The sequence below is a fragment of the Orbicella franksi genome, chromosome 12, assembly GCF_964199315.1.
Source record: "Orbicella franksi chromosome 12, jaOrbFran1.1, whole genome shotgun sequence".
Lineage (NCBI taxonomy): Eukaryota > Metazoa > Cnidaria > Anthozoa > Scleractinia > Merulinidae > Orbicella > Orbicella franksi.
Window position 1 is genome coordinate 25,220,898 of NC_138156.1, and position 23,049 is coordinate 25,243,946.

Sequence of the window (23,049 nt, forward strand, 5' to 3'; positions counted from 1 at the left end):
TTGTTAAGTGACCACAACACAGAACTTCCTTATCAACATTTAATTAAAACAAGAAAAATCAGGAGCTTGGCTCCACTTAATTACATATATAGTTGGTGACTTAAGCTAAATCTCATCAAGTAATTGTGAGATACTAAAAGTTCATCTTGGTACTAAAAGTTCGTCACTATTCTACAATAACTATTACACAGTTGAGATATATATCTAGCAATACAAAGATGTGATAATTTAAAATACTATGAATGTCTCAAATTCAGTTGATTCCTCATATCAGGCACATTTATCTGGTTAATAGAAAGAGATTGGCTTGTTATTATCAACTAAGTTTTGCACTATCTTAATAAAGGGCTGGACCATTAGAAACCAAGGGAGGACAGGTGTGAGGAAAAGTGAGCTCCAAAATTTGTAATTTTCCTTGCAAGCAAACTGGATCATATTTAGATCTAAATTTATCTCACTTTTATATAGATTCTACAGAGCTTGTGCACTGAAGAACACATTTCTGTACAGAACTCAGGATAGGAAACAATTCATGAATTCATTGAACTATCCCTTCCCTTGATTTTTAATGGTCCAGCCATTTTGTGTATTTTTGAGCGCGCCATTTGCTTTTCAACTCACGAGGAGGACCTCTCAGGAAACACAACAAGGTTTTGATTGGTTAATTTCGATCCTACATCTCGGTCAAGTATTGTCAATTGTTGTTTTTTCATTCAGTTTGCCAGTTTCACGCTTCTGGGAAAGACAGGAAAATTCTGTTCGCACTTGTTTGAGCCGTGTTTGTTAAGAGAGTAATACTTTAAAAGGTAAAAAGCTACGTCCGCTTGAAGTCCTCGGAGTTGAAAGACAATTTTGTTGTAAACATGGCGTATGAAGATAAGCCGAAGCACTGGAATTCTTACCGGCGAAAAAAACAGCTAAGACTAACCGTCATGTCATTTATCTTTCTTTTTGTGTAATTTTTCCTTTGAATTTAGCAGCTCATTAAAGTGTTTTGCCTGAGAAATTTGTGTTGTTTTCAAGTTGAGTTACATTTAAGCTTATTCTCTTTTATTTACTAGCGAGTGACGTTTATTTTTTCAAAAACTCCGTAAAACCACATCTTACACAAGATGTGTTTGAATGTCAAATTACAAACACAAAAATACATCTTATCTAAGCACCTTGTAATGAAGTTGTCAGGCTACTTCATTTAAGCTCAGAAAATCTTCATTTAACATGATTCGTATCCTAAAGCACAAGTCACTGCGATGAAAAACTGTTTTACATGGAATTTTGTATTTTACAGAGTTTCTGTTTTGTTTTCTGCACTCGGTTACACAACAACTACAATCCTAGCAGTTTGTTTATTCGATTAAGTTTGTTGAAAGACAATGGCAATCATTTCTAAACAATTTAAATGTGGACAAAGCAATTGGGATTAGCCTGTTTAATTTGCTTTTTAGCTTTATTTGTTATTCCAAGATTCCCCGCGAGGACTAAGCTGCGTAACTTATTGCTATTTAAAAGAGCATTACTCAACTGCTTTACACCTTCATCTGTTATTTTACTGACAGCGAGGTTTAAGCTGCTTAATTGACTATTTATAACAGCATTACTTAACTGCTTTACACCTTCATCTGTTATTTTATTGAACCCGAGGTGTAAGCTGCTTAATTGACTATTTATAACAGCATTACTTAACTGCTTTACACCTTCATCTGTTATTTCATTGACAGCGAGGTTTAAGCTGCTTAATTGACTATTTATAACAGCATTACTTAACTGCTTTACACCTTCATCTGTTATGTCATTGTTAGCGAGGTTTAAGCTGCTTAATTGACTATTTATAACAGCATTACTTAACTGCTTTACACCTTCATCTGTCATTTTATTGACAGCGAGGTTTAAGCTGCTTAATTGACAATTACTATTGTCAAACAACTTTACAATCTCTACACAACCCAACGAGCCAATGTTATTACTGGACAAATCTATGAGCGAAATTTGTTGAACGCTGTTAAGAAAATGAACCACTGCTGTACAGTCAGCAGGTGCGAGGCGACAATCACTAAAATCTACAGCATTAAAGCCAATCTTTTCTAACTTACTTTGAACAACTGAACCTGATTCATTGGTTTCGTCATAGTTAGTAGAGGAGACTATGGTTTCGTAGATACACTTCATTAATGTCACCGCTAAATCTTTTTTGCTTTCAGTCGGCCAACAGGTAACTGTGCGTCCCTCCAATGAATCGTCAACCATCAGCTCGCGTTCATCTTTCTTCTCTGTTTTCTTAGGAAGAAGGTCGGTAAATATGTCGATAGACTGCTCACCAAGTAGACCACCGACAAACTGCAACACGAGTTGCCATTCACCATTGTCGATGTGGTCAGCAACGAATCTTCTCAATTTTCTTCCTTTCATGGTTTCGGTTATGTGCTTGGCTGCGAGGAACTCTTGCATGGTGAGGTGAATGAAACAGTATTGAGCTTCGTACGTGTAGGCGTCAGTTTGACGATCTGGTAGGCGATGAAAAAGGGCGCTGCTCACTAAATGCTCGGGGACTTCCTTTTGTCCAAAGATTAGCCTTTTTTGTGTCAGCCCATCGAAAGCAAGTTTGGCTAGCGGCTTGATTTTCTTTTCCAATTCAGGAGGCAAATGTTTTGAGGCAATGTCCTCTCCACGGAGGTCTTCGTCGCGATATTGCTCATCGTGCCGGAAGAAGAAAAATTTCATGGATCTTTGATAGATTTCTGTGAGGTTTGTTGGGAGGCCAACACCAGGTAAACCCTTTTCGCTGTGGAACTTCAGAACTTGCAACAAGCATGAGCAAATTATCAGGCAGTTCACAGGAATATAGCAAAGTGAGAATATGTTCATATTCGTCTTGATGTGCTCCCATATTTTCTTTCCTGCGTCCGGAACGTCTTGCGCCGCATCTTCAGCAAAGTTCTCCACGTATTCTTCAACTTGTTCCGATGCAAAGCCAAGAATTTCAATTGTTTTGTCGAAGGGAAGATCTGTAACGTCTGCCACGGCAGTGGGCCTGGTAGTGGTCAGAACGCTTGCTCCGGGGAGGAGATTGCCTTTCACTATGTTGTAGAAGAGAGCAGAAAGAGGCATTGGCTTTTGCCAATTCTTGCAATCGGACCGCTCACTGGCGACACTTGACCTATGGCGAAACTCGTCCAAGCCGTCAAAAAAGATCAGAACTCTCTCGGGATTTGTGAGAACGTGATTCCAAACGTCATCACTCAGTGTCAGTGGATATTCTGACCTGGAGAGAAGATCATGAAGGCTGAGCGGTTTTTCCTCGGAGTTGAATTTGCGGAACTTCAGGAAAAAGGCAAACTGAAGTTCATCACTGAACGCGCTACTGGATGCCCAGTCACTGATCCATTTTGTTAAAAACAGAGTTTTTCCTATTCCGGGACGACCAACGATCAGGATTTTCTTGTTTTCGGCTTCAACAATTTCTTCTCGTGTTATTTCCTGGAATTTTTCTTGCGGCATGGGGAAAACTTTCAGTTGTTCCTCTCTATTACCGGTGATTTTATACCGCGCTCTATCTTTAATAAGACTCAACTTTGTGTAAACGTCATCTAACTTGAGATCTTTATTTCTTTTGCCTTCACCGTGCTTTCCTTGAAACAGGGCCTTGAGACCTGGGTCGTTCTCCGTGCTTTCTATGATTTTTTTCCGCTGCCTTTTGATGAATTCATCGACCGATAAAGGTTGTTCTGGTGGTTCTTGTTCAGTTTCTGTAAGTAATAATACTCTCAGTGGCACTGGACGACTAAGTTCTTGTGGCTCGTGAGGCTCTTGAGAGGGAAGATAATATTTCACAAACTCCAAATCTTCGAGAAATTTCTTTCCTCTTTTCACTCGTAGTGCCAAGATACAGATGATCTCAATCAGAATAATAAGCGCTAACACACCATTGCCGACAGTCACGGCATTCATCCAGGAGGTTTTCTTTGTTGCTTGTTGATTGTGACATTCATACATGGTGCTGTTCTGAATGTTGCTGGTTGATGACGCATTCGCTGCGTGACTGGCTGCTGCTATTAGGCAGTGAAAGTCGGAGGGAAAGTTGTCAGGATAAAGAACTTGAGTCTGTAGGACTATAAAAATAATTCCTATCGTAATTCTAGTGGCAAGTTGACAAAAATACGCCACAAACAGCTTGCGTCTTTTGGGTCTGTTCTGTCCTTCAAAATCAGGACTCAGGCGATTGACTTTCACCTCATCGACTCTTGACTTTGCCACTTGGGAGTAGATGACACATACAATGCCGATGAGAGAAAAATTACCAATCACAAATCCATATACAGGAATACCAGATTTGTTGTATTGTTTGTTGTACTGATCTGAACATTTTCCTCGGACGAGGTCCATCTTTTCAAGTTTCGCCTCACAGCGGAAACTGTCACTGTTCTCCATTTCTGCAAAGATGCCAAGCAGGATTACTCCATAAACGATCCAACAAATAACTGCTACGTAACTGATCTTGTTGAAGGTTTTAGGCGTCAGCAAGTCCTTGAGATGTTCCATTTTGTATATGAGAGTTCTCGTTCAATGGATCTGTTTGAAAGTAACATCACTGATTAGAATGAGGCGTGGAAATAGATTGAACATCGCATATTATAGCATTGTATTTAGTCACGAAACCGGTTTCACCTAATCTCTCTCTCTTTTTTCTGTGAGAAAGTGTTATTTTTAGACTGAGGCAAAACGCTCTAAGAGTGTTTTTTTGTTTTTGTTGTTTTTTATTTTAGCCATTTGAGTTTGAGCCGGTTCTTCAATTCCATTGTTTAACTTTTTCGTAGTATGAAGAGATACAAACAACAATACAACCGAAGATGTTCTGGCACACTGAACTGTGCCGTAATAAGAAGACGAGCTCATCGTGAGTTTCAGTATTTATCAGAGAAAAGAGTTAATTGTGTATTAAGAAATTAAAAATTTCGGATATTTGCAGTAAAAAATCTTTGTGTTTTTAGAAAGAAAACAAGTCCAATTTTGTGGGCAAAATATAAGCTGTACACAATGTGGTGTTTAAAATCCTTATTTTTACGGTATAAATCCGAGTTGTATGTATTTAAAACTTAAAAAAACAAGTCGTACATTTTTTTTCGAAATACCAAACCTCTGGTTTTTGATATAAAAATTCAAGTTAAAAAGGAACCAATTGTCAAGAAATTAATATAAAAAGAATCACAACTACTTTTTCTGGCGCGTGGCTTTCGCTTAGCAAACAGTGCGGTAAAGAAAACAAAGCTATTTTTGAACACAGTTCTGAAGACTAAAAACCGTGATAATAATACATAACATAGAGACCGAGTCAGTTAACATCATTGACTTCATCAGCCGAATGGTGTCTCTTTGGTTGAACTGCTGTGATTTCGCAACTACTTTTAAAACACTTAAAATTAGACATACTACACCAATTTTGTACCCATTATATTGGCCTCGTCTATCATCTGTTTTGATTTTGAGATGAAGCAGTATGCGATGAAATAAAATTTATCGGCGTTAGGGTTCACTCTGGCTGATTCCTAAGAACTTAGTTATGTTGGTTTGATTTTCACTTGTGTTTTCAGTTGAACAGAGCGCCGCTTTAGTTTATACCTTACCGAGGCGAAACCTTAAAAGCTCAATTGTTACTTGCATAAAATTGCAATTAAATTTTCACCAAACGTTTGCTTTTCAAAGTAATTTTTAATCGCATTTTCTAGTGTATTATGAAAAAACTATGAATAAAAACTAAGAGTCAATCATATAATCATGTCAAACTTTCGACATCAATTCCTAGCGTGTAATAGAATGTCGTGGAGTGAGACGCCGTTATAGAGACCATCACGTGGCTTGAAACTGATAATGACCAATTGAGTAGGTTAAAGTTTCACGGTTTTAATGGCTTGGCGCTGAATGCGCTTGGCCAAATCAACATGGCAAATAAACAGCCAAGCACGGAACGGTTTAGACCTGTTACAGCAGCTATTAATTTGAACCATTCTACTAACTACTTGAAAAAGCGGACAATAGAACAGCTGCCAGTTATATTGTTACTCCCGCTGATTAGCCTCTCTTTGGGCGGGTTACTCAATCTTTCCTTTCCAAAGAAGGTCTGTGCAGTAGGCTACACAGCTATCGGAATCATTTAGCTTTCTTTTAATAAAATTCCTGCACATCTAGCAGTTGTCATATGATTTAAATAGACAGGATCTTAAGTTCTATAGTTCCGCCTCAGTAATATATAGAATATCATTTACATAAAACTGTAATTCAAATGAGTTCTTAACCAATTGCTTATGCCTTAGTGCCAAAGTACGTAGTTTTTGCAGCAGAGATTTTCGCCCTTATTAGTCACTTATGCTCCCAGTTAAAGAATCAGTGCGTAGTTAGTTACGCTCATTATGTTACTCCATTAAATTAGGCAAAGTTTTCGCAAAATGGAATCAAGATAGCGACTAGGAAAGAGAATGATCTTTATACAATAGTTTCTTTTCTGGTCAAAGATGTTATTTGTACTGAGTCTATTGAATTCGATGAGTAACGAAGATTACAGTCGATGATTGGTAGTCAGTAAAGGAGAAACTAGTTACCACAATCGGTCAACACTAAATCTCTGAGTTTTTTTGTCTTCCAGCAAATCCTCTGAGAGTAGTACTCAAAAGCTGAACGATTAACATATCAGGAGCTATTGGTTACTGATCATTTTGCTCTACTCTAGAAATGTATCCTTAAAACGTCTAAGAGCTACAATTGTAGGAACGTGATCGATAAAACTCACAACAGCTTCCAAAGGTTTGCAGAAGATTTGTGCTTATAGCGATGGGTAATCACAGGCACTGTGGTATCACAAGAATGCAAAATAAAAGAGAAAACAACTGATGTTGATAATATGCCAATGTTTGGAAGTGATAACGAAAAATTTCTTGACGGAACAAACATGTTTGATGGTCCAAATATTGTCAGACAGCAACGCTTTTAAAGCACCTAAACCGCGCTACACCTAAATTCTTTAAACTAGCCCCGAACGTTTCAAAATAGAACAAACCTACATTTACAGATGTCAAAGGAAGAAAAACAGCAGCAATAAACTGTGTGATTCACAACAGAGGAAAAGTGACTAAAAGATGAAGGGACAGCTTGAGGCGAGGGGTGTATATGAGTGGGTGATGTCAGTTAAAGAATGTCTGTTATTTCCTATCTCCTTCACGTGGCAATAAGAAGTTTCTCGAAAGTTCTCAAAGAAAGCCGCAATTAAACAGGAACAAGTTGTCTCTCAGTCAAGAATTGAATTGACATATCGTAAGTACTGTTTTTACTGGGGCGTAGCTCTTACTCGGAAAACATCACGGAGAAACGAAGGAAAAACTATTTACGACTACAGCAACAAGAAAGGGTGAGTGTCTTTCGTGCAATCTGACGAAACTTCTTTGATACGCGAATGATTTTTTTTTCGATAGTTTTGGTTACTGAGATAATAAAGAAACACGAACCTGCATCTGAAGATATCAAAGACAGCAGCAATACACTGGTAAATTCACAACGAGACAGGAATATTCAAGAGCTTGAAGACTGAAGATGCAAGGAACGTCTGTACCGAAGGGCGGATGACTTCTTCTAATAAAGAACGGTTTGTTTAACCTCAGAGCAAGCCTAAAATAATCAGAAAGCAGTTGTCAAGAATTAAATTGACATTTAGACAGTTTATTTTTGGGGGCGCGGCTCTTGTGCGGCAAACATCACGGAGAAACAAAGCAAAGCTATTTAATTACACCACAACCCTGAGGACTTTAGACCATAATAATTAGTATATTCTCAGCTCCGACTATTGCATTTCTAGCTCTCTGATTGGCTCAAAAACTCCGACTATGAGCCATTAGTCGGAGTTTTACCTTATATGGAAAACAGTGCGCCAAGTTTAAAAATTTTCCGCTCTGTAAAATTGTTGAAATAAAAATCGGCGGCAAAAACCCGATTAAGAATATACTAAAACAATTATTCCATTCGACCTTGTTGGATATGAAGTGATCATAACCAACTCGCGCTACGCGCTCGTTGGTTATTTATCACTTCATATCCAACGCGGTTTCATGGAATAATTGTTAAATAGACATAGCAACATCTGACAAAGCTACCTTGATACGGGGATGTTGCTTTTCAGTAGTTTTGGCTACTGAGATTTTGAACCAGAACACAGTGAAAAAATACTTAAATGTACGATAGTAAAACGTTCAAGAAATACAAAGATAGTAAATTGGACAGGAAATTACACTTTCCTTCTCTAAAATTATTTTACAACTGTGTAACTTGCTGACGGTTAAATTAGACATGCCAAAACAAATGGAGCAGTATGTTTTCCAACAAAATTTTCTTGAGTTCAACTTCACTTAGGCTAATTTCCAAGAACTCTGTCAGTGAGCGTCTCCGCGGGTACTTTTGTCAAAGGCGAAGGCGCGACGATCTTACTGATTAGAGATTAAAGAGAGGTTTTTCACATAAAGCATCCACCAGTGTTCCGTCAGAGCCAAAAGTTTTGAATATATAGAAATTATCATTCGTCTGACCCACATTCAAAGATCAGAGAAAATCAAACAAAGAAATACCTTGAAACAAAGAATTAAGCTGAAGGCGCATCTTAATATATTTCCATAACATAGGTGTCTCACTATTAGTGTTTCACTGTGTAGTTTGATGATGATGATGATGACGATGATGACAATGTTGGTTTTCAATGGCAAAAAGTGAAAATATGCTTTTCAAATACTAACAACGTTATTGACGCAAATCAATTTTGAATAAAGGTGTCAATTCCTTGCATGTAATGGAATGCCCAGGAGTGAGACGCTGTTATAGATACCTTCGCGTTGTTTTAAACTGATAGTGAACAGTTGCAAAGGTTAAAGGCGAACGGTTTTAATCGATTGTCGTAGAATGGGCTTGGCAGGATCAACATGCCAAATAAACAGCCAGGCACGAAACGGTTTAGAACTGATACAGCTATTAATTTGAGCCATTCTACCCGGCACTACTTAAAACAAGAAAGACGTTTAATTGTCCATATATTCTCAAACAGCAACGCTTTTGAAGCACTAAAACGCTACACTTAAACTCCCCAGATTAGCTCTTTCTTAAAAAAAAAGAAGTAGCCTACATTAAGAGATTTCAAAGAAAGGAAAAGTGCAGCAATGCACTGGGAAATTCACAAGAGAGGAAGGAATAGTAAAAGATGAAGGGACAGCTTGAGGCGAAGGGTCTATATGGGCGGATGACGTTAGTTAAATAATGTCTGGTATTTCCTGTCTCCTTGGCAATAAGAAGTTTCTCGAACGTTCTCAAAGAAAGCCGCAATCAAACAGGCACAAGTTGTCAAGAATTTAATTGCCACATCGTAACTATTTTTTTGCAATCTGACGAATCTTCTTTGATACTCGGATGATTTGTTTTTCGATAGTTTTGATTACTGAGATTTGGCGGCGGAATACTTCAAAAAAACAAAAAGTTTAACTAAACCCCTCCAGAAATACGAAAATAAGTAGGCCAGCAATAACACATTCCTTCTGTAAAATAATTAAGAGTTGCATCAAACTCTGATGGGGAAAATGACGTCTTTGGAGAAAGGTTTCAAAAGAATCTCAGTGATAGCTTAAAAAGGTAGGCATGAAAATGATCTAATTCACTTTTCGAGCGGTGATTCTGATCTGTCACTTGCCTCTTTTTAGCAGCTAGTACGAGTTTACAAGTTCAAAAACACACATCCCTCTTCAAGCGTTAGCTAGAAAGAAAATTAATAAATAAATGCTGATAATCCAATGTTTCAACATCACTGACTTCATCGGATAGTATTTCTCCAGTTGAATTCCCATGATTTCGCAACTTTGTAAGCGACAGTTAAAATAAGCCAGGGACACTCTGTCATATGTTTTGGTTTAAAAAGGGAGCAGTATCCTATTAAAACAAATTATTGACTTTAACTATTCTCAAGAATTTTGCGTCTACATGAACAGCTTTCTTCAGTTGATGTCTTTCCGAGCCTTAAGTTCAAGTGTTAATTACGTGAAACTAAATTATATTTGCTCAAAACTAAACTTTCTGGCGAATTTTTAATCACACTTTCCAGTCTTTATCAATTGCTGATGAATACTGTGAAGCCAAGACCAATCGACGTACTGTAGTTTCGCAGTAGTTTCCGCCCAAACCGAAATTAGCGGAGTGCTATCGTTCGACTTGAATCGTTGAGATGATGAAATTATGTCATCAAGTTCCGACTAGTTGGGAACTGAAAAGAAGGAATTTTATGTAATAGCTTGTTCTCTGGCCAAACATGTTGGTTACACTGATTTTGACGCGAAGTAACAAGATTAGTGGTAAAGAAGGAACTGATTACGGACAAATGACAAACTGTTTGTGAATTGGTTTGCCTTCATGTACACAGTTGCCCGGATAATGAACGCGGAATACAGAAGTCGCTATGACATATCAAGAGCTACTTGTTATGAGTTTTCTCAGTGATGGAAGTCATGCTAGTCAGCTGAGAAAAAGAATTGATCTTTATACAATAGTTTCTTCTCTGGTCAAAGATGTTGGCTGCACTGGATTGAACTCGATGAGTAACAAAACATAATTAACTATGGATGATTGGTGATGAAGAGGAAACTGATTACTAACACAGTAACCAAGAAAACTATCTGCGAGTCTTATCTGCATGTCTGCAAAAAGTCCCGGCCTCTGAATGCATAATAAAAATGCCCCTACATCACATATTGATTACTGTTCATTGTCCCTGTCTCTAAAGAATATATTGTAAAAACTTCTACAAGCTATAGATGGTTTTGAAACTCGGTTCTTATCAGGATTCAAAAGTGATCAATAAAACGTGCAACAGCTTCCTTGGTTTCGGATAATTTCGTAGAAGAGTTGTGTTTATAGCGATAGCCAAACACAGGCAGTGTGATAACCCAAGAATACTTGATAAAAAAGCTAACCGACCGAGTGTTGCCAATATATGTGTTAGCTATTTCCATGCGATAAACTCGTCGAGGCAACCGTGAAAAAGGTTCATATCGTTCATACATATCGCTTAGCCACTGTGTCACGGTAAAACAAACCAAAGCTATTTAAACCAAACTGTGATGAAGAAAATAAGGCGACTGGAGAAAGGTCTCAACAGAAAATCTGAATAAGAACTTGGAAGACAGTTTCAAATTTATCGGATGTAGAAATGATTGAGTTGACGCTTCAAAACTGATATCTCTTTTTCGCGCGAGTTTACGTACAAGTTTGAAAACACGTGTCCTTCTTCAAGCGCAAGCTGGAAAGAAACTTTATCTCGACAAGCTAATGTTTTAACTTCATGAGACAGTGTTTCTTTAGTTCAACTGCTGCTAAGATGTCGCAACTTTGTGTAAAGTGACAGTTTTAAAACGTTTCTCGTGTTAAACCAGTTTTTCCTCATTAGATCAGTTGGGCACGTTCTCTGTGAACGTTTAACCCTCTCTATAATTTTTATCACATTTTGCTAGCCTTTATCAGTTACCTATCAACACAAACCAAGAGTGAATCATGTTTAACATTCGGCATACGTCGTTTTGCAGTAGTTTTTACGCCCATACCCAAGAAATAGTCAGATTATTCCTTAACTTTTCTATCGTGCAACTCGAATCCAATCACGGAAACTTGTTGCAGAGATGAAATCATGCCATCAGGTTCACTTGGTGAAAAAAAGAATGAATTCAGTGTAATAGCTTGTTCTCAGCCCAAAGATGTTGTTTACACTGATTTTGATACGTAGGAGAAACTGATTGCGAACGAAACATGTTATGAATTGGTCTACCTTCCTGTACACAGTTGCCCTTACAGTGAGCACTGAATACAGAAGTCGCTATGACATATGAAAAGCTACTTGTTACTTTTAATGTTGCTTCACTCTAAAAGATATATTCTGAAGACTTCTAAAAGCGTCAGATGGTTTTGGAACTCGGTTCTTATCAGGATTCAAACAAGATCAATAAAACTTACAGCAGCAAAAGTCCTAGATAAAAGAACAAAATATGTTCCCAAGAGATAACGGCAAACTCCTGGTTTGATGGTCCAAATATTCTCAAACCGCACGAAAATACGTTAAACTTAAACTCTGTCCAGATTAGCACTAAACCTTCAGTTTAAAATACAAAAACACAAACCTGCATCTACAGATATCAAAGACAGCAGCAATACACTAGTAAATTCACAACGAGACAGGAATGTTCAAGTGCTTGAAGACTGAAGATGCAAGGAACGTCTGTGCCGAAGGACGGATGACTTCTTGTAATAAAGAACGGTCTGTTTAACCTCAGAGCAAGCCTAAAATAATCAGAGAGCAGTTGTCAAGAATTAAATTGACATTTAGACAGTATTTCATTTTGGGGGGGGGGGCGTGGCTCTTGAACGGAAAACATCACAGAACAACCAAGCTCAGCAGCTATGAGGACTTTAGACTATAATAAATATACACAGCAACAAGAGTGAGTTAGTGACTTCATTTGATCTGACTAGGCGTTTTCATACGGGAATGCTGTTGTTCAATAGTTTCGGCTACTGAGATTTTGAACCGGAACAGATGGAAAAAATACTTAAATATACAATAAAAACCTCCTCAAGAAGGAGAAAGGTATTTAAAATTGGACAGGCAATTAAACATTTCTTCTCTAAAATTATTTTACAACTGTGTGTTAACTAGGTAATGGTTTAATTAGACGCGCTAAAACAAAGTTTGTACGCATTAGATTTGTTTATCATCTGTTTACGGTTTTAAGATGGAACAGAACGTTTCGAACTAAATTTATTGAGCTCTACTTTACTTTGGCTAATTTCCAATTTATGGATACTTCTGTCGATGGCGAAGTCGCGACGATCTTGCCTATATTAGAGATTAAAGAGAGGTTTTTCAGATAAAGTATCGACCAGTGTTCCGTCAAAGCTAAAAGTTTTGAATATATAGGAATTATCATTCGTCAAAGAAATACCTTGAAACAAAGAATTAAGCTGAAGGCGCATCGTGATATATTTCTACCATGCACTTGCTTAGCATGATAATTACAATGCAGATTTGGATGACAAAAAGTAAAAATATGCTTTTCAAAAACTGACAACGCTATCGAGTCAAAACAATTCTTGATAAAGATGTCAATTCCTTGCATGTAATGGAATGTCGTGGAGTCAGACGCTGTTATAGATCAGTACAATATCGCTTGGCTTGAAACTGAACAATTGCCAAGGTTAAGGGTGCACGTTTTTAATGGCTTGACGCTGAATCCGCTTGACGGGATCAACTTGCCAAATAAACAGTCAAGCACGAAACTGTTTAGAACTGACTATACAGCTATCAAATTGAACCATTCTACCAACGTCTTCAGAAAGCGAGGAAAAACGACTGCCAATTATATTGTTACTCCGGTATTAGTCTCTCTTTGGGCGGGTCACTCAACCTTTCCTTTCCAAAGAAGGTCTGTGCAGCAGGCTACACAGCGATCGGAATCATTTAGCTTTGTTTTCATCAATTAAAACTCATCCACCGGTTGTTCTTTGAAATTGATAATTCAGCCGGTGTGGTAAACAAAATATTAAGTAGGACAATTCAACATCGGTAATAAATATACTATCATTTTACAGAATTGTGCTTCGTGACTTTGTTAGCTTTCCAGGTTCTTTTAAACACAATTTCCCAGTACTTTAACAATTGCTTATGACTTAGAACTAAGATTGAAATTGATTTTGAACCCAGGCGCTTGGTTTTGCAGTGATTTCCGCCCTTACCAGTCGGCTATGCTCAGTTGAAGAATCAGCAGCATTCATTTACCCTCATCACATACTACCCGCAATTAAAATCAGGCAAAGTTTTCATGAGTTTTCTCAATGATGGAAGTCATGCTAGTAGCTGAGAAAAAGAATTAATCTTAATGTACAATAAAGAAACATAGATCACAAACTTACAACAGCTTCCTTTCTTTTGTAGAAGAGTTGTGTTTATAGCGATAGCTAAACACAGCCAATGTCATAACACAAGAATGTTTGATAAAAGAGCTAACCGAACGAGTATTGCCAGTAAGACAATGTTCTCAAGCGATAATGGGAAAAAGCAAAGGAAGAAAAGCCGGCAAGGCAAGCAGTCCCTTGCCCCGTTAGCTTAAGGTCTGGATCCGCCATTGAATAGTACATAACAACAAGGACGAGGTATTGACTTCATGCATGCTATCTGACAAAATTTTTTGAGAAGCAGATCTTGTTTTTCGATAGTTTTGGCTGCTGAGATTTGGGACGGGAACACATGGAAATAATAGTTAATGAGCCACGCTAGAAATGCAAAAGTAAATGAACAGAACGGAAGATAGTTTCAAGATTTATCAGACATGAAAATGGATGGAGTTGACGCTTGAATACTGATTATCTCTTTTTAGCAGCTAGCGGTAGTTTACAAGTTTGAAAACATATGTCCTTCTTCAAGCGTAAGCTGGAAAAGAAAGCTAAGAAATATATTTTCGCAAGCTAATGTTTTAACATCGACTTCATCAGACAGTGTTTCTTTAGTTCAACTGCTGCTATTTGTGTAAAGTGACAGTTTTCAAACATTTCTCGTGCTAAACCAAGGTCAGTTGGGCGCGTTCTCTGTTTGGTTTTAAATGGAGCAGTATAAAATTCTTGAGCTCGACTTCACTTTGGCTGATACTCGACAACTCTGTTGTCCCTTTTTGTTTTCCGCTTCAGTTGACGTGTTACCGAGGCGATGCCTTAGTTAAGTCTAACTGTTGCATAAGACTGAAATCAAATTTCATTCAAACGGTTAACTTTCTCAGTCTAATTTTAACCACAGTTTTCTAGTCTTTATCAATTGCCTATGAACACAAACCAAGACGCGACTCAGACCAAATCACGGAAAGTTAGGTCAATCACGCCATCAGGTTCACTTGGTGGCAATAAGATTAAATTCTGTGTAATAGCTTGTTCTCTAGTCAAAGATGTTGGTTACACTGATTTTGATGCGAAGTAACAAGATCAGTGGTAAAGGAGAAACTGATTACAAACAAATGACAAACTGTTTATGGATTTGTCTGCCTTCATGTGCAGTTCCTCTACTCGTGATCGCCGTACATAGAAGACGCTAGATTACGTATCAAAAGCTATAGGTTGATGTTCAAGAATATATTCTGAGAACTTTTAAAAGCTAAAAATGACTTTGGAACTCGGTTCTCAGAAACATTCAAAAACGATTAAGCTTACAACAACTTCCTTGACTCCGTTTATAGGATGGGCAAACACAGCCAATGTCATGTCCCAAACGACAACGCCGCAACAAAACGTAATTTCTATGTAGATTAGCCCTTAGCGTTTATAAAAAGAGAAACAAACCTGCATTCACAAATGTCAAGAAAAGGAGACAGCAATGCCCTGGCAAATTCACAGTGAGAGAGCAATTCGAATCTGTGGAGACAAGATGCTAGAGAGGCGCTACTTCTTTAGAATAGTGTGTTGGTTCTCGAACATTCTGAAAAGCCGCATACCAAACAGGAACCAGTTGTCAAGAATTAAATTGATGTTATGTCAGTACAGTGAACTCTCGCGCATCTTGCGGACGATAGAGTTTCAACAGATGCGTAACGCGATATTAAAGGCCAAGTTTTCTCACCTACAATGTGCTTAAAAATACGAGATTGATTTCCGGTGCAATTGCACGGTGAATTAAGATGGAAATACGTTAAAATAAGACTCCTCTGTTCCCTGCGATTACGTGTTGCGAGATTTCTTGTAGATATTTTTGTTTTTGTAACACCCCCCACCATCCCCCCACCATCCCCCCACCATCCCCCCACCATCCCCCCACCATCCCCCGCCCAGCCCGGCAAAGACCATCTCCTGAGCCAGCGAGTCAAAAATTAGCGGCTTAACCAATAAGAGCGTCGTAAACAAAGATGGCGGATTGAGCGTCGATGTTTGGGAACTTTTAACTTTAGGTGCGTGGTTTGAACAACAAAGCTTGAAACTAAATATCTCCTCTCCGAAGAAACCAGATGTCATCAACAGGAACTATTATATCTGAGTGTACAGTGGTGTATAATATTCTAAATCAGGTAAGAAATTCAATTCTGATCTGGGTGTTGTTGGTGTACGGTCTGATCTGCAGACGGCGAGATTAGTTCAAGCACTGGATATATGGAACGTTAACTGTAATTGTCGTCTGATTTTCTTTACTGTAGTATGATATGGCCAAACCTATTGTCCGCCGACTGTTTATTTTGTAATGCACCAGTCAAAGTAAACTCCTCGCCCCCCCAACCCCAACCCGGAAATAGGCGGGGACTTGGACAAAAGGACTCGAAAAAAATGAGCCAATGGCCTTACCCCCAGGGAAGTATTTTCATTCCAATTTCCTCGCTTGTCCCCGCCTACCAATGAAAGTATATCCTGAGGCTCCTATTTTATTTAGTTCAAAATGTTTCAAACCGGCTTGGGATGGCAAGCAAGAACTAAGGATGAAATAAATTAACAAGCAACAAGTTAGCTTCTCATGTTTCTCTCCGCCATTTTGGTTGCGTCCTAGGCTGGTCCCAGTCTCTTTGCAACACACAGTTCTAGACTCAATTACCTGTTTCGGATACGTTGGGATGCCAAGGAAGCAATAGCCCATATTCACGATAGCCGCCATGATGGTTTTTGTATTATAATGTAAATTAGCCACGTTGTCCGCCAGGGGGCAAACATTGAAATGGTTCCCATTTTTCTGAAAATTGGCTCGCCTAAATGGTCAAGTATCTGCACCAAAATCATTTTTGGGAGCCAAGTTATGGAATAACGATTTTATTATTAATTTAAGTTTGCAAAAGTTTCTTGATAACTTGACTTATTAACTACGCAAGCCGTTTTCTTTTTATAGAAGTGCTGAAATTCTGTAAAACTTTGAATGTTTTCACCGCAATACTGAAACCAAAGCATGGATATGAAAAAAATTATCAGACATGATAAGACACCAGCTGAAATTTGCTGATATTAGCTTGTTTGCCTCTTCAGAAATCACGTGCCTGATTTGCATTATGATGTAAAAACAAACATGGCGGTTATCATGAATAAGGCCTATTCTCGTCTAAGACCCTGCGTACCGGGGCAGGTTTGAGAGTCAACGATCAGTTTTTGTCCTGCTAATGTCCCTGCCTTTCCCGGGTTGGGGGGGGGGATGGGTAGGGATTTACTTTGACTGGTGCATAACAGTTAAGATCAAAGCTCATTCAAACTGTATGAACAATGGCCATTTCCATTTTTTATCTGCACCCCTCCCCCTATTGAGGGTCTAGGAAATCTGAGGGGGAGGGGGAGCCTTTCAAGGCTATTTCTTTGGTGGGAACTGTGTTGGCACCTTTTATTTGTTAATAAATTCTGAAGGGAAGTGTGTCGGCACTTTGAGATTCCTTTCTTGGGGGTAAAAAGTTTACTTTTCTGAGGGCATATGATTTAAAGTCCCTAAATACGGGGCTGGGGGGAGAGAGAGGGGTCGATATTAAAATGGAATTGCCTGATATGGCTGGTAAAGGGCCATTCCTTTTTTCATCCAGAGGATACACAAGTCAATTCCGAAGTTTTTGCTTGCAATAACCGGCGGGTTGAAAGTAACTAATGTAACTCACCTAGTTTTGCAAGCCACTGCAGGTTTTTTTCTGTTGTTTTTTCTGAGTTTTTAATTTTGCGTCAACGTTTTATTCAGTAAATGCTACACGTGGCAGAAAACACAAAGGTTTTCCTTTCGTGCGTGAAATTCCGCACAAGTAATTTCTCCATCTTTATCAAATTTATTTTCATGGAACGGATTATCCAGTTTTGATACAACTAACTAACGACCATTTATTCCTTGTGGTATATATATTGCATTGCGCATCCCTACTGCGCATGACTTTTGTGTCATTAGCGCGTGCAAATGAGGGTGTGCACGTACACAGCGCAAGAGATTTCCCTCATGACAGTGAAATAAATCGTTGCAAAATGAATTGTATGGTGACCTATATTTTTTATTGCATAAGTTTGGTGTACAAATTACCGTCTTAAAGTTAAAAAATTAAGAAAAAATTGTTCAGAAGGAAAAAAAGATGTAGCTAAAAGAGTGCATGAAACTGATACTCGAGGATGCGAATTATGACCTCGAAAACAACGTTTCAAGGAATGCGTTAAGTCAGTGTCATTTAGAATTGTGTGATTTTGCCATAAATTATATATTTCATTGTTCCATCTGCCCGATATTCTGTACCTATCAAGATTTTTTCAAGCATTGCTTTAATAACCGTTGCTTCCAGCTACGGCAAAATGTAGCTTGAACTGATGAAATAACACGTGTGATTAGGCATAAATTGGGCAAGATCGGCCCATCACATCTCTTTAGCGAGAAAGGTGACCTATCGTTTTTATTGGATTTTTCAATACAGTGCCTGGTGGAGAACATTTAGGGGGAGTTTAAAACAAATTGTTCGCCAACTTTCAAGACTTTGGTGCAGACCCTGCAGGTATACAACTTTGTTGAGTACCTCCCTCCCAAGGCACAAAATAAGTTATCCTAGCTGGTTGATTGGGTTTTGCAGATACAAGACAAAGGCATGACTATAATGAAAGCCATATTATAACAGCAAAATTTGCCTCCAGGGTTAGTTAAATAAAGCCTATGGCAGAATCTATAAACCTGCAAAAAAGGAATTTGACCAATATTTCCCCAATACAGACCTCATGCTAGCTCAATGACATATATACATGTATAATATGGTCAAACCCATATTAAGCAGCCACCTATATAGCCACTCCTATTAGGTGGCCAGTAACCAAAGTCCCAAGGAGGCTCGGCTTTTCTGTTGTTTTTATAACCTCTGTTAAACGGTCACTATCCATTTTCCGGAGCTTGAGTGTGGCTGTTTAATAGCTAGGGGTTGAACCATAATTATAGTGTTATCATTTCTAGTTCGTGCAATCTTTATTACAGTTACCAGAGGTCTTTGTTCATTATTATTATTATTATCATTATTATTATTATTATTATTATTTATCACAATTTTTATCAATTATTAGTAATTGTGATGTCACAGTGAAATAACAGTCTGCTGTTGGTAATTAATGGTGCAGAAAAGTACAGTGGAAACCCTCATAAGTGGACACCCTGGTGATGTAAATAAGTTCTCCATGACTAGATCTAGCTGCTTATGAGAATAGTTCTCGTAAGCACCCGCTAGAGTGGTAAAGGAAAGATGGCTGCCTATAGGAGCTTGCCCAGCTTACAATAAACATTAAGAATGCAACAATAGCATCAAATTATTTTTTGTTTTGTTTTTTGTCTTGTACAATGCTGCAATAAATATTATGGCGATAACTTGTGTACACAGGACTGTATACGTTTTTAAAATTAGTACCAGGACTGGATTTTGGTGAAAATACTAAAAGTGCAATCAGGGATGGACATCAGAATTAAAATTTGTGCTTGACACTAACTCTTGTTAACGTTAGAAACAACATTAATAAAACTTAGAAGACGTTTCGATCAAACAACTTCGGTCTTCATCAGTTTTTGAAAAAGCCAACTGAGTGACAGCTTTCTAATAGTTCACAGATCTGTTCGCGCTACGCTAGCAAAAATCATAACGAATGACTGCTGTGCGTGATTACGCGAGGGATTTGTAAACGTCCAGGACAGCGATATGTTTGTTTCCCGCATTGTTGTCTCTCTGCGAATACCCAGCCTCAAGAAGAAGTCTCTCATAAAAATTATGAGCCTTGTCTACAATTGTCGCATGGTCGAAGTCTATACTATGGAAAAATTGGTTCGTGTGTTGCACAACTTTGGAATTGTTGTCTCCAACCTGAACTGCCTGTTTATGTTCTTTTAACCTTGTTTCCAAGGCTCTGTCAGTCTGTCCATAGTACATGAAGTTGTAATCAACGTAGCTGACCTTGTAAACAACACCTCTGCACTGCAAGGCAGAAGGTTTTTCCTTTGGTCTCAGGAAACACGTGCGCAAAACATTGAAAGGTTTGTAACCCACTTTAACGCCGTTATACGAGGTCATCATATTTATAAATCTGCGTGGACTCCAACGTTGGGAGAGAAACTTAACTGCCACGAGGATGATCGCAAGGAAGCCAAACAACATGATGAATATGCAATTGGGACATATTTGGAAGCTAATGCTGGCAGTGAGCTTGTAGGACATGTGCCAATGGAACTGTCTTATCTTTTCTATACATTTCTGAGAGCTTACGACAATAATGTCAGGTTTCTGTTAAAGTAACAGGGTCAAAAAGGCATGAGAACAGACTTGTTGTGTGAGGAACAATCAAAGTGTGGACACCAAGCAGGGTTATTGCCATGAAGTTTGAGCGGAAGATTTTGAGGTTGAAAGAACTTTGCGCCCACATGGACATTTCAGCTGAAACTTTGAGAAAAATTCCAACGTTGTCATAAAATTTTCAGACAATGCAACTAGAGATTGTAAGCCATTAAAGAAATACCGTAATAATCAGTACACATATTCCTCTTGTGCACTTTATTATTTTTTTTTTTGGAGGAGGGGGGGGGGGGATGGGTGCTTATTCGAGATTGGACGTTCAAAAAGTACCTTTTGGGGGTGGGTGCTTATTCGAGGCTGGATGCTTATTAACTTTTTCCACCTTCAGGGTGGGCGCTTATTCGAGGTGGACACTTATTCGAGGTTGGGCGCTTAATCGAATAATACAGTATTTTTAATTGAAGGGGTGAGTGCAAAACCATGCTAAGTGACGATTTGGGTGAAAAAAAAATTTTCGCGAAAGGGCTTGAATTTTTGCATGCGGTCTTCAATGTAATAGAAAAACGCGGCCCTGTATTTTTGTCGCTGGTTTTTGCTTCGTTTTCGAGTTATAACGTATGCAAAAATACTTGGCTTTTCCTAGCCATGTCTTTAGGAGTTTATTTGTTGAACAGCAAACAGGCAGACTGTTTATAGTGTATGAAGTCAAAATCAAATCTCACAGCATATATAGAGCGGAAATCTGGGAACAGATTGTTTACATCGGCTATTGTGACGTGAGCACAACATGTGAATCGATCGAGCGGCAAACGAAATACCATCGAACTAAAAAGAGATGTGCCGCATTAGAGCTCTGTCAACTAATATCTTAAGCATTGTGTTAAAGTACCTTGTGTGCCTGCCTGGTGGTTGAGAGGCATCATAAAGCCTCGATAAGTCATCAGCACGTTTTAAAGAATCAAAATGTGTTCTGAAACTTCGAAGGTAGCTGATATACCGTAATCGTGTTATCGGCGTTCGAAGTCAGATCGAGCCAGGCAGCAAAGTCCAAGAGCAGTTCTTGCCCAAGAATAATACCCTCTCGTGAGTTGTGGCCCATTTGCCAAGCGTTGCTAGTGTCAAAGTTTGGAAAGCGAGAACTGGTTTTTGAGTGATAAAATTTGTCTCGTATCGACCGCCATGTTTTCCCGCGCACGAGGTGTAAAGAGCCTTCCCGGCATGCATTGCGATCACGTTCTGCTCGCGTTTCTCGAACTGGTAACTAGATTGTTTCGGCTTTTTTCATTTAAAGATAATAATGGCCAACAAGTAGCGATCGATTGTAACATAGATCTGTGATCCAGGTTGCTTTGATTTTATTTCATATCGGCATGATTTGTAGTGTTTTGAACTTCTGGGATCAGCGGACATGCAGATGTATGGAGACCCGTACGTTGCGCAGAAGGGTTAATTTGTTAAACTGTTAGGCGGTGCGTGACATAAAGCTACGATCGCGTTGGTCGAAAAATATGTATTTATCTCGTGATTTTTAGCCATTTAAGACGTTGCTGTATTTGGAAAAGTGCTTATTTGATGTTTATTTGTTCAATGCAGATAGTCATTGTCCCAGATAACCAAAGTAAGTTCCAGATGTTAACACTATTTTCCGGCCGCCATATTTTACCTATTTAAACCTGAAATCAACATTTTTGAGCTTATACGTTGCGTGAAATTAACATTTTGCTGTTTCCTAAGTGAAATCAACATCCTTGCCGTCACGCGTTAACGTGAAATCAGCATTTTGACCTATTTAGACCTGAAATCGACATTTTTGAGCTTATACGCTGCGTTAAATCAACATTTTGCTGTTTTCTAAGTGAAATCAACATCCTTGCCGTCACGCGTTAACGTGAAATCAGCATTTTGACCTATTTAGACCTGAAATCAACATTTTTGAGCTTATACGTTGCGTGAAATCAACATTTTGCTGTTTTCTAAGTGAAATGAACAACCTTCCCGTCACGGGTTAACATGAAATCAACATTTAAACCTTTTTTGACCTGAAATCGACATTTTTGAGCTTTTACGTTGCGTGAAATTGACATTTTGCTGCTCTCTAAGAGAAATCAACATCCTTGCCGTCGCGTGTTAACATGAGTCAACGTTTTAACCACTTTTGACCTGAAATCAATAAATTTGAGCTTATATAAGTTGCGTGAAATTGACATTTTGCTGGTTTCTAAGTAAAATCAAAGTCCTTGCGGTCGCGGCGGGCCGATCCTTTGTTATAATAAACCGAGGCGAGACTTCGACTTATAACAAAGGCTTGGCTTGGCTATTATAACAAAGGGTCGGCTCTGTTTATCATAACAAAGGCCTGGCTTCGTTTATTTGAAGACCTCGGCGGGAAAAGGGTGCTAGGTATTTTAATCAAAAGTGAACTTTGTCGAAAACGCTCCAAATTTCCCATACAGTTTTGTTTAGGTATGTTTAACAATGTCCCGTAGTTTTTCCACTAAGCTTCGCTTCGTTTTCGAGATATTGCGTATGCAGAAAAACCACTCGGTTTTCCTAGCGGCGTCTTTATAAACGAAGCAAAAACCAGCGACAAAAATACAGGACCACGTTTTTCTATTACATTGAAGACCGCATGCAAAAATTCAAGCCCTTTCGCGAAAATTTTTTTTTTCACCCAAATCGTCACTTAGCATGGTTTTGCACTCACCCCTTCAATTTGCTAAATATTTATTAAATGTATTAATGAACTCCATACATGTCTTAATGCAATTGCTGA

At 38.5% G+C, this 23,049-nt stretch overlaps 1 protein-coding gene across 4 annotated transcripts in view; it reads right to left on the reverse strand.

Annotated features, from left to right (window-relative positions):
* Positions 1-25: 25 nt before the first annotated feature.
* The window catches only part of LOC145464280 (uncharacterized), a 212,611-nt gene continuing 189,587 nt past the window's right edge, over positions 26-23,049 (reverse strand). For 3 of the 4 annotated variants that reach the window (XM_081448117.1, XM_081448116.1, XM_081448118.1), the window contains 3 exons: positions 12,177-12,336; positions 7,491-7,650; positions 26-4,566 (listed from right to left, as the gene is read on the reverse strand). In XM_081448117.1, the coding sequence (XP_081304243.1) occupies positions 1,396-4,536 (3,141 nt within the window). In that variant the 5' untranslated portion in view covers positions 4,537-4,566; positions 7,491-7,650; positions 12,177-12,336 and the 3' untranslated portion in view covers positions 26-1,395. Of the gene's footprint in view, positions 4,567-7,490; positions 7,651-12,176; positions 12,337-15,378; positions 15,831-23,049 lie in introns of those variants that run through there. The other variant, XM_081448119.1, reaches the window with a different exon arrangement.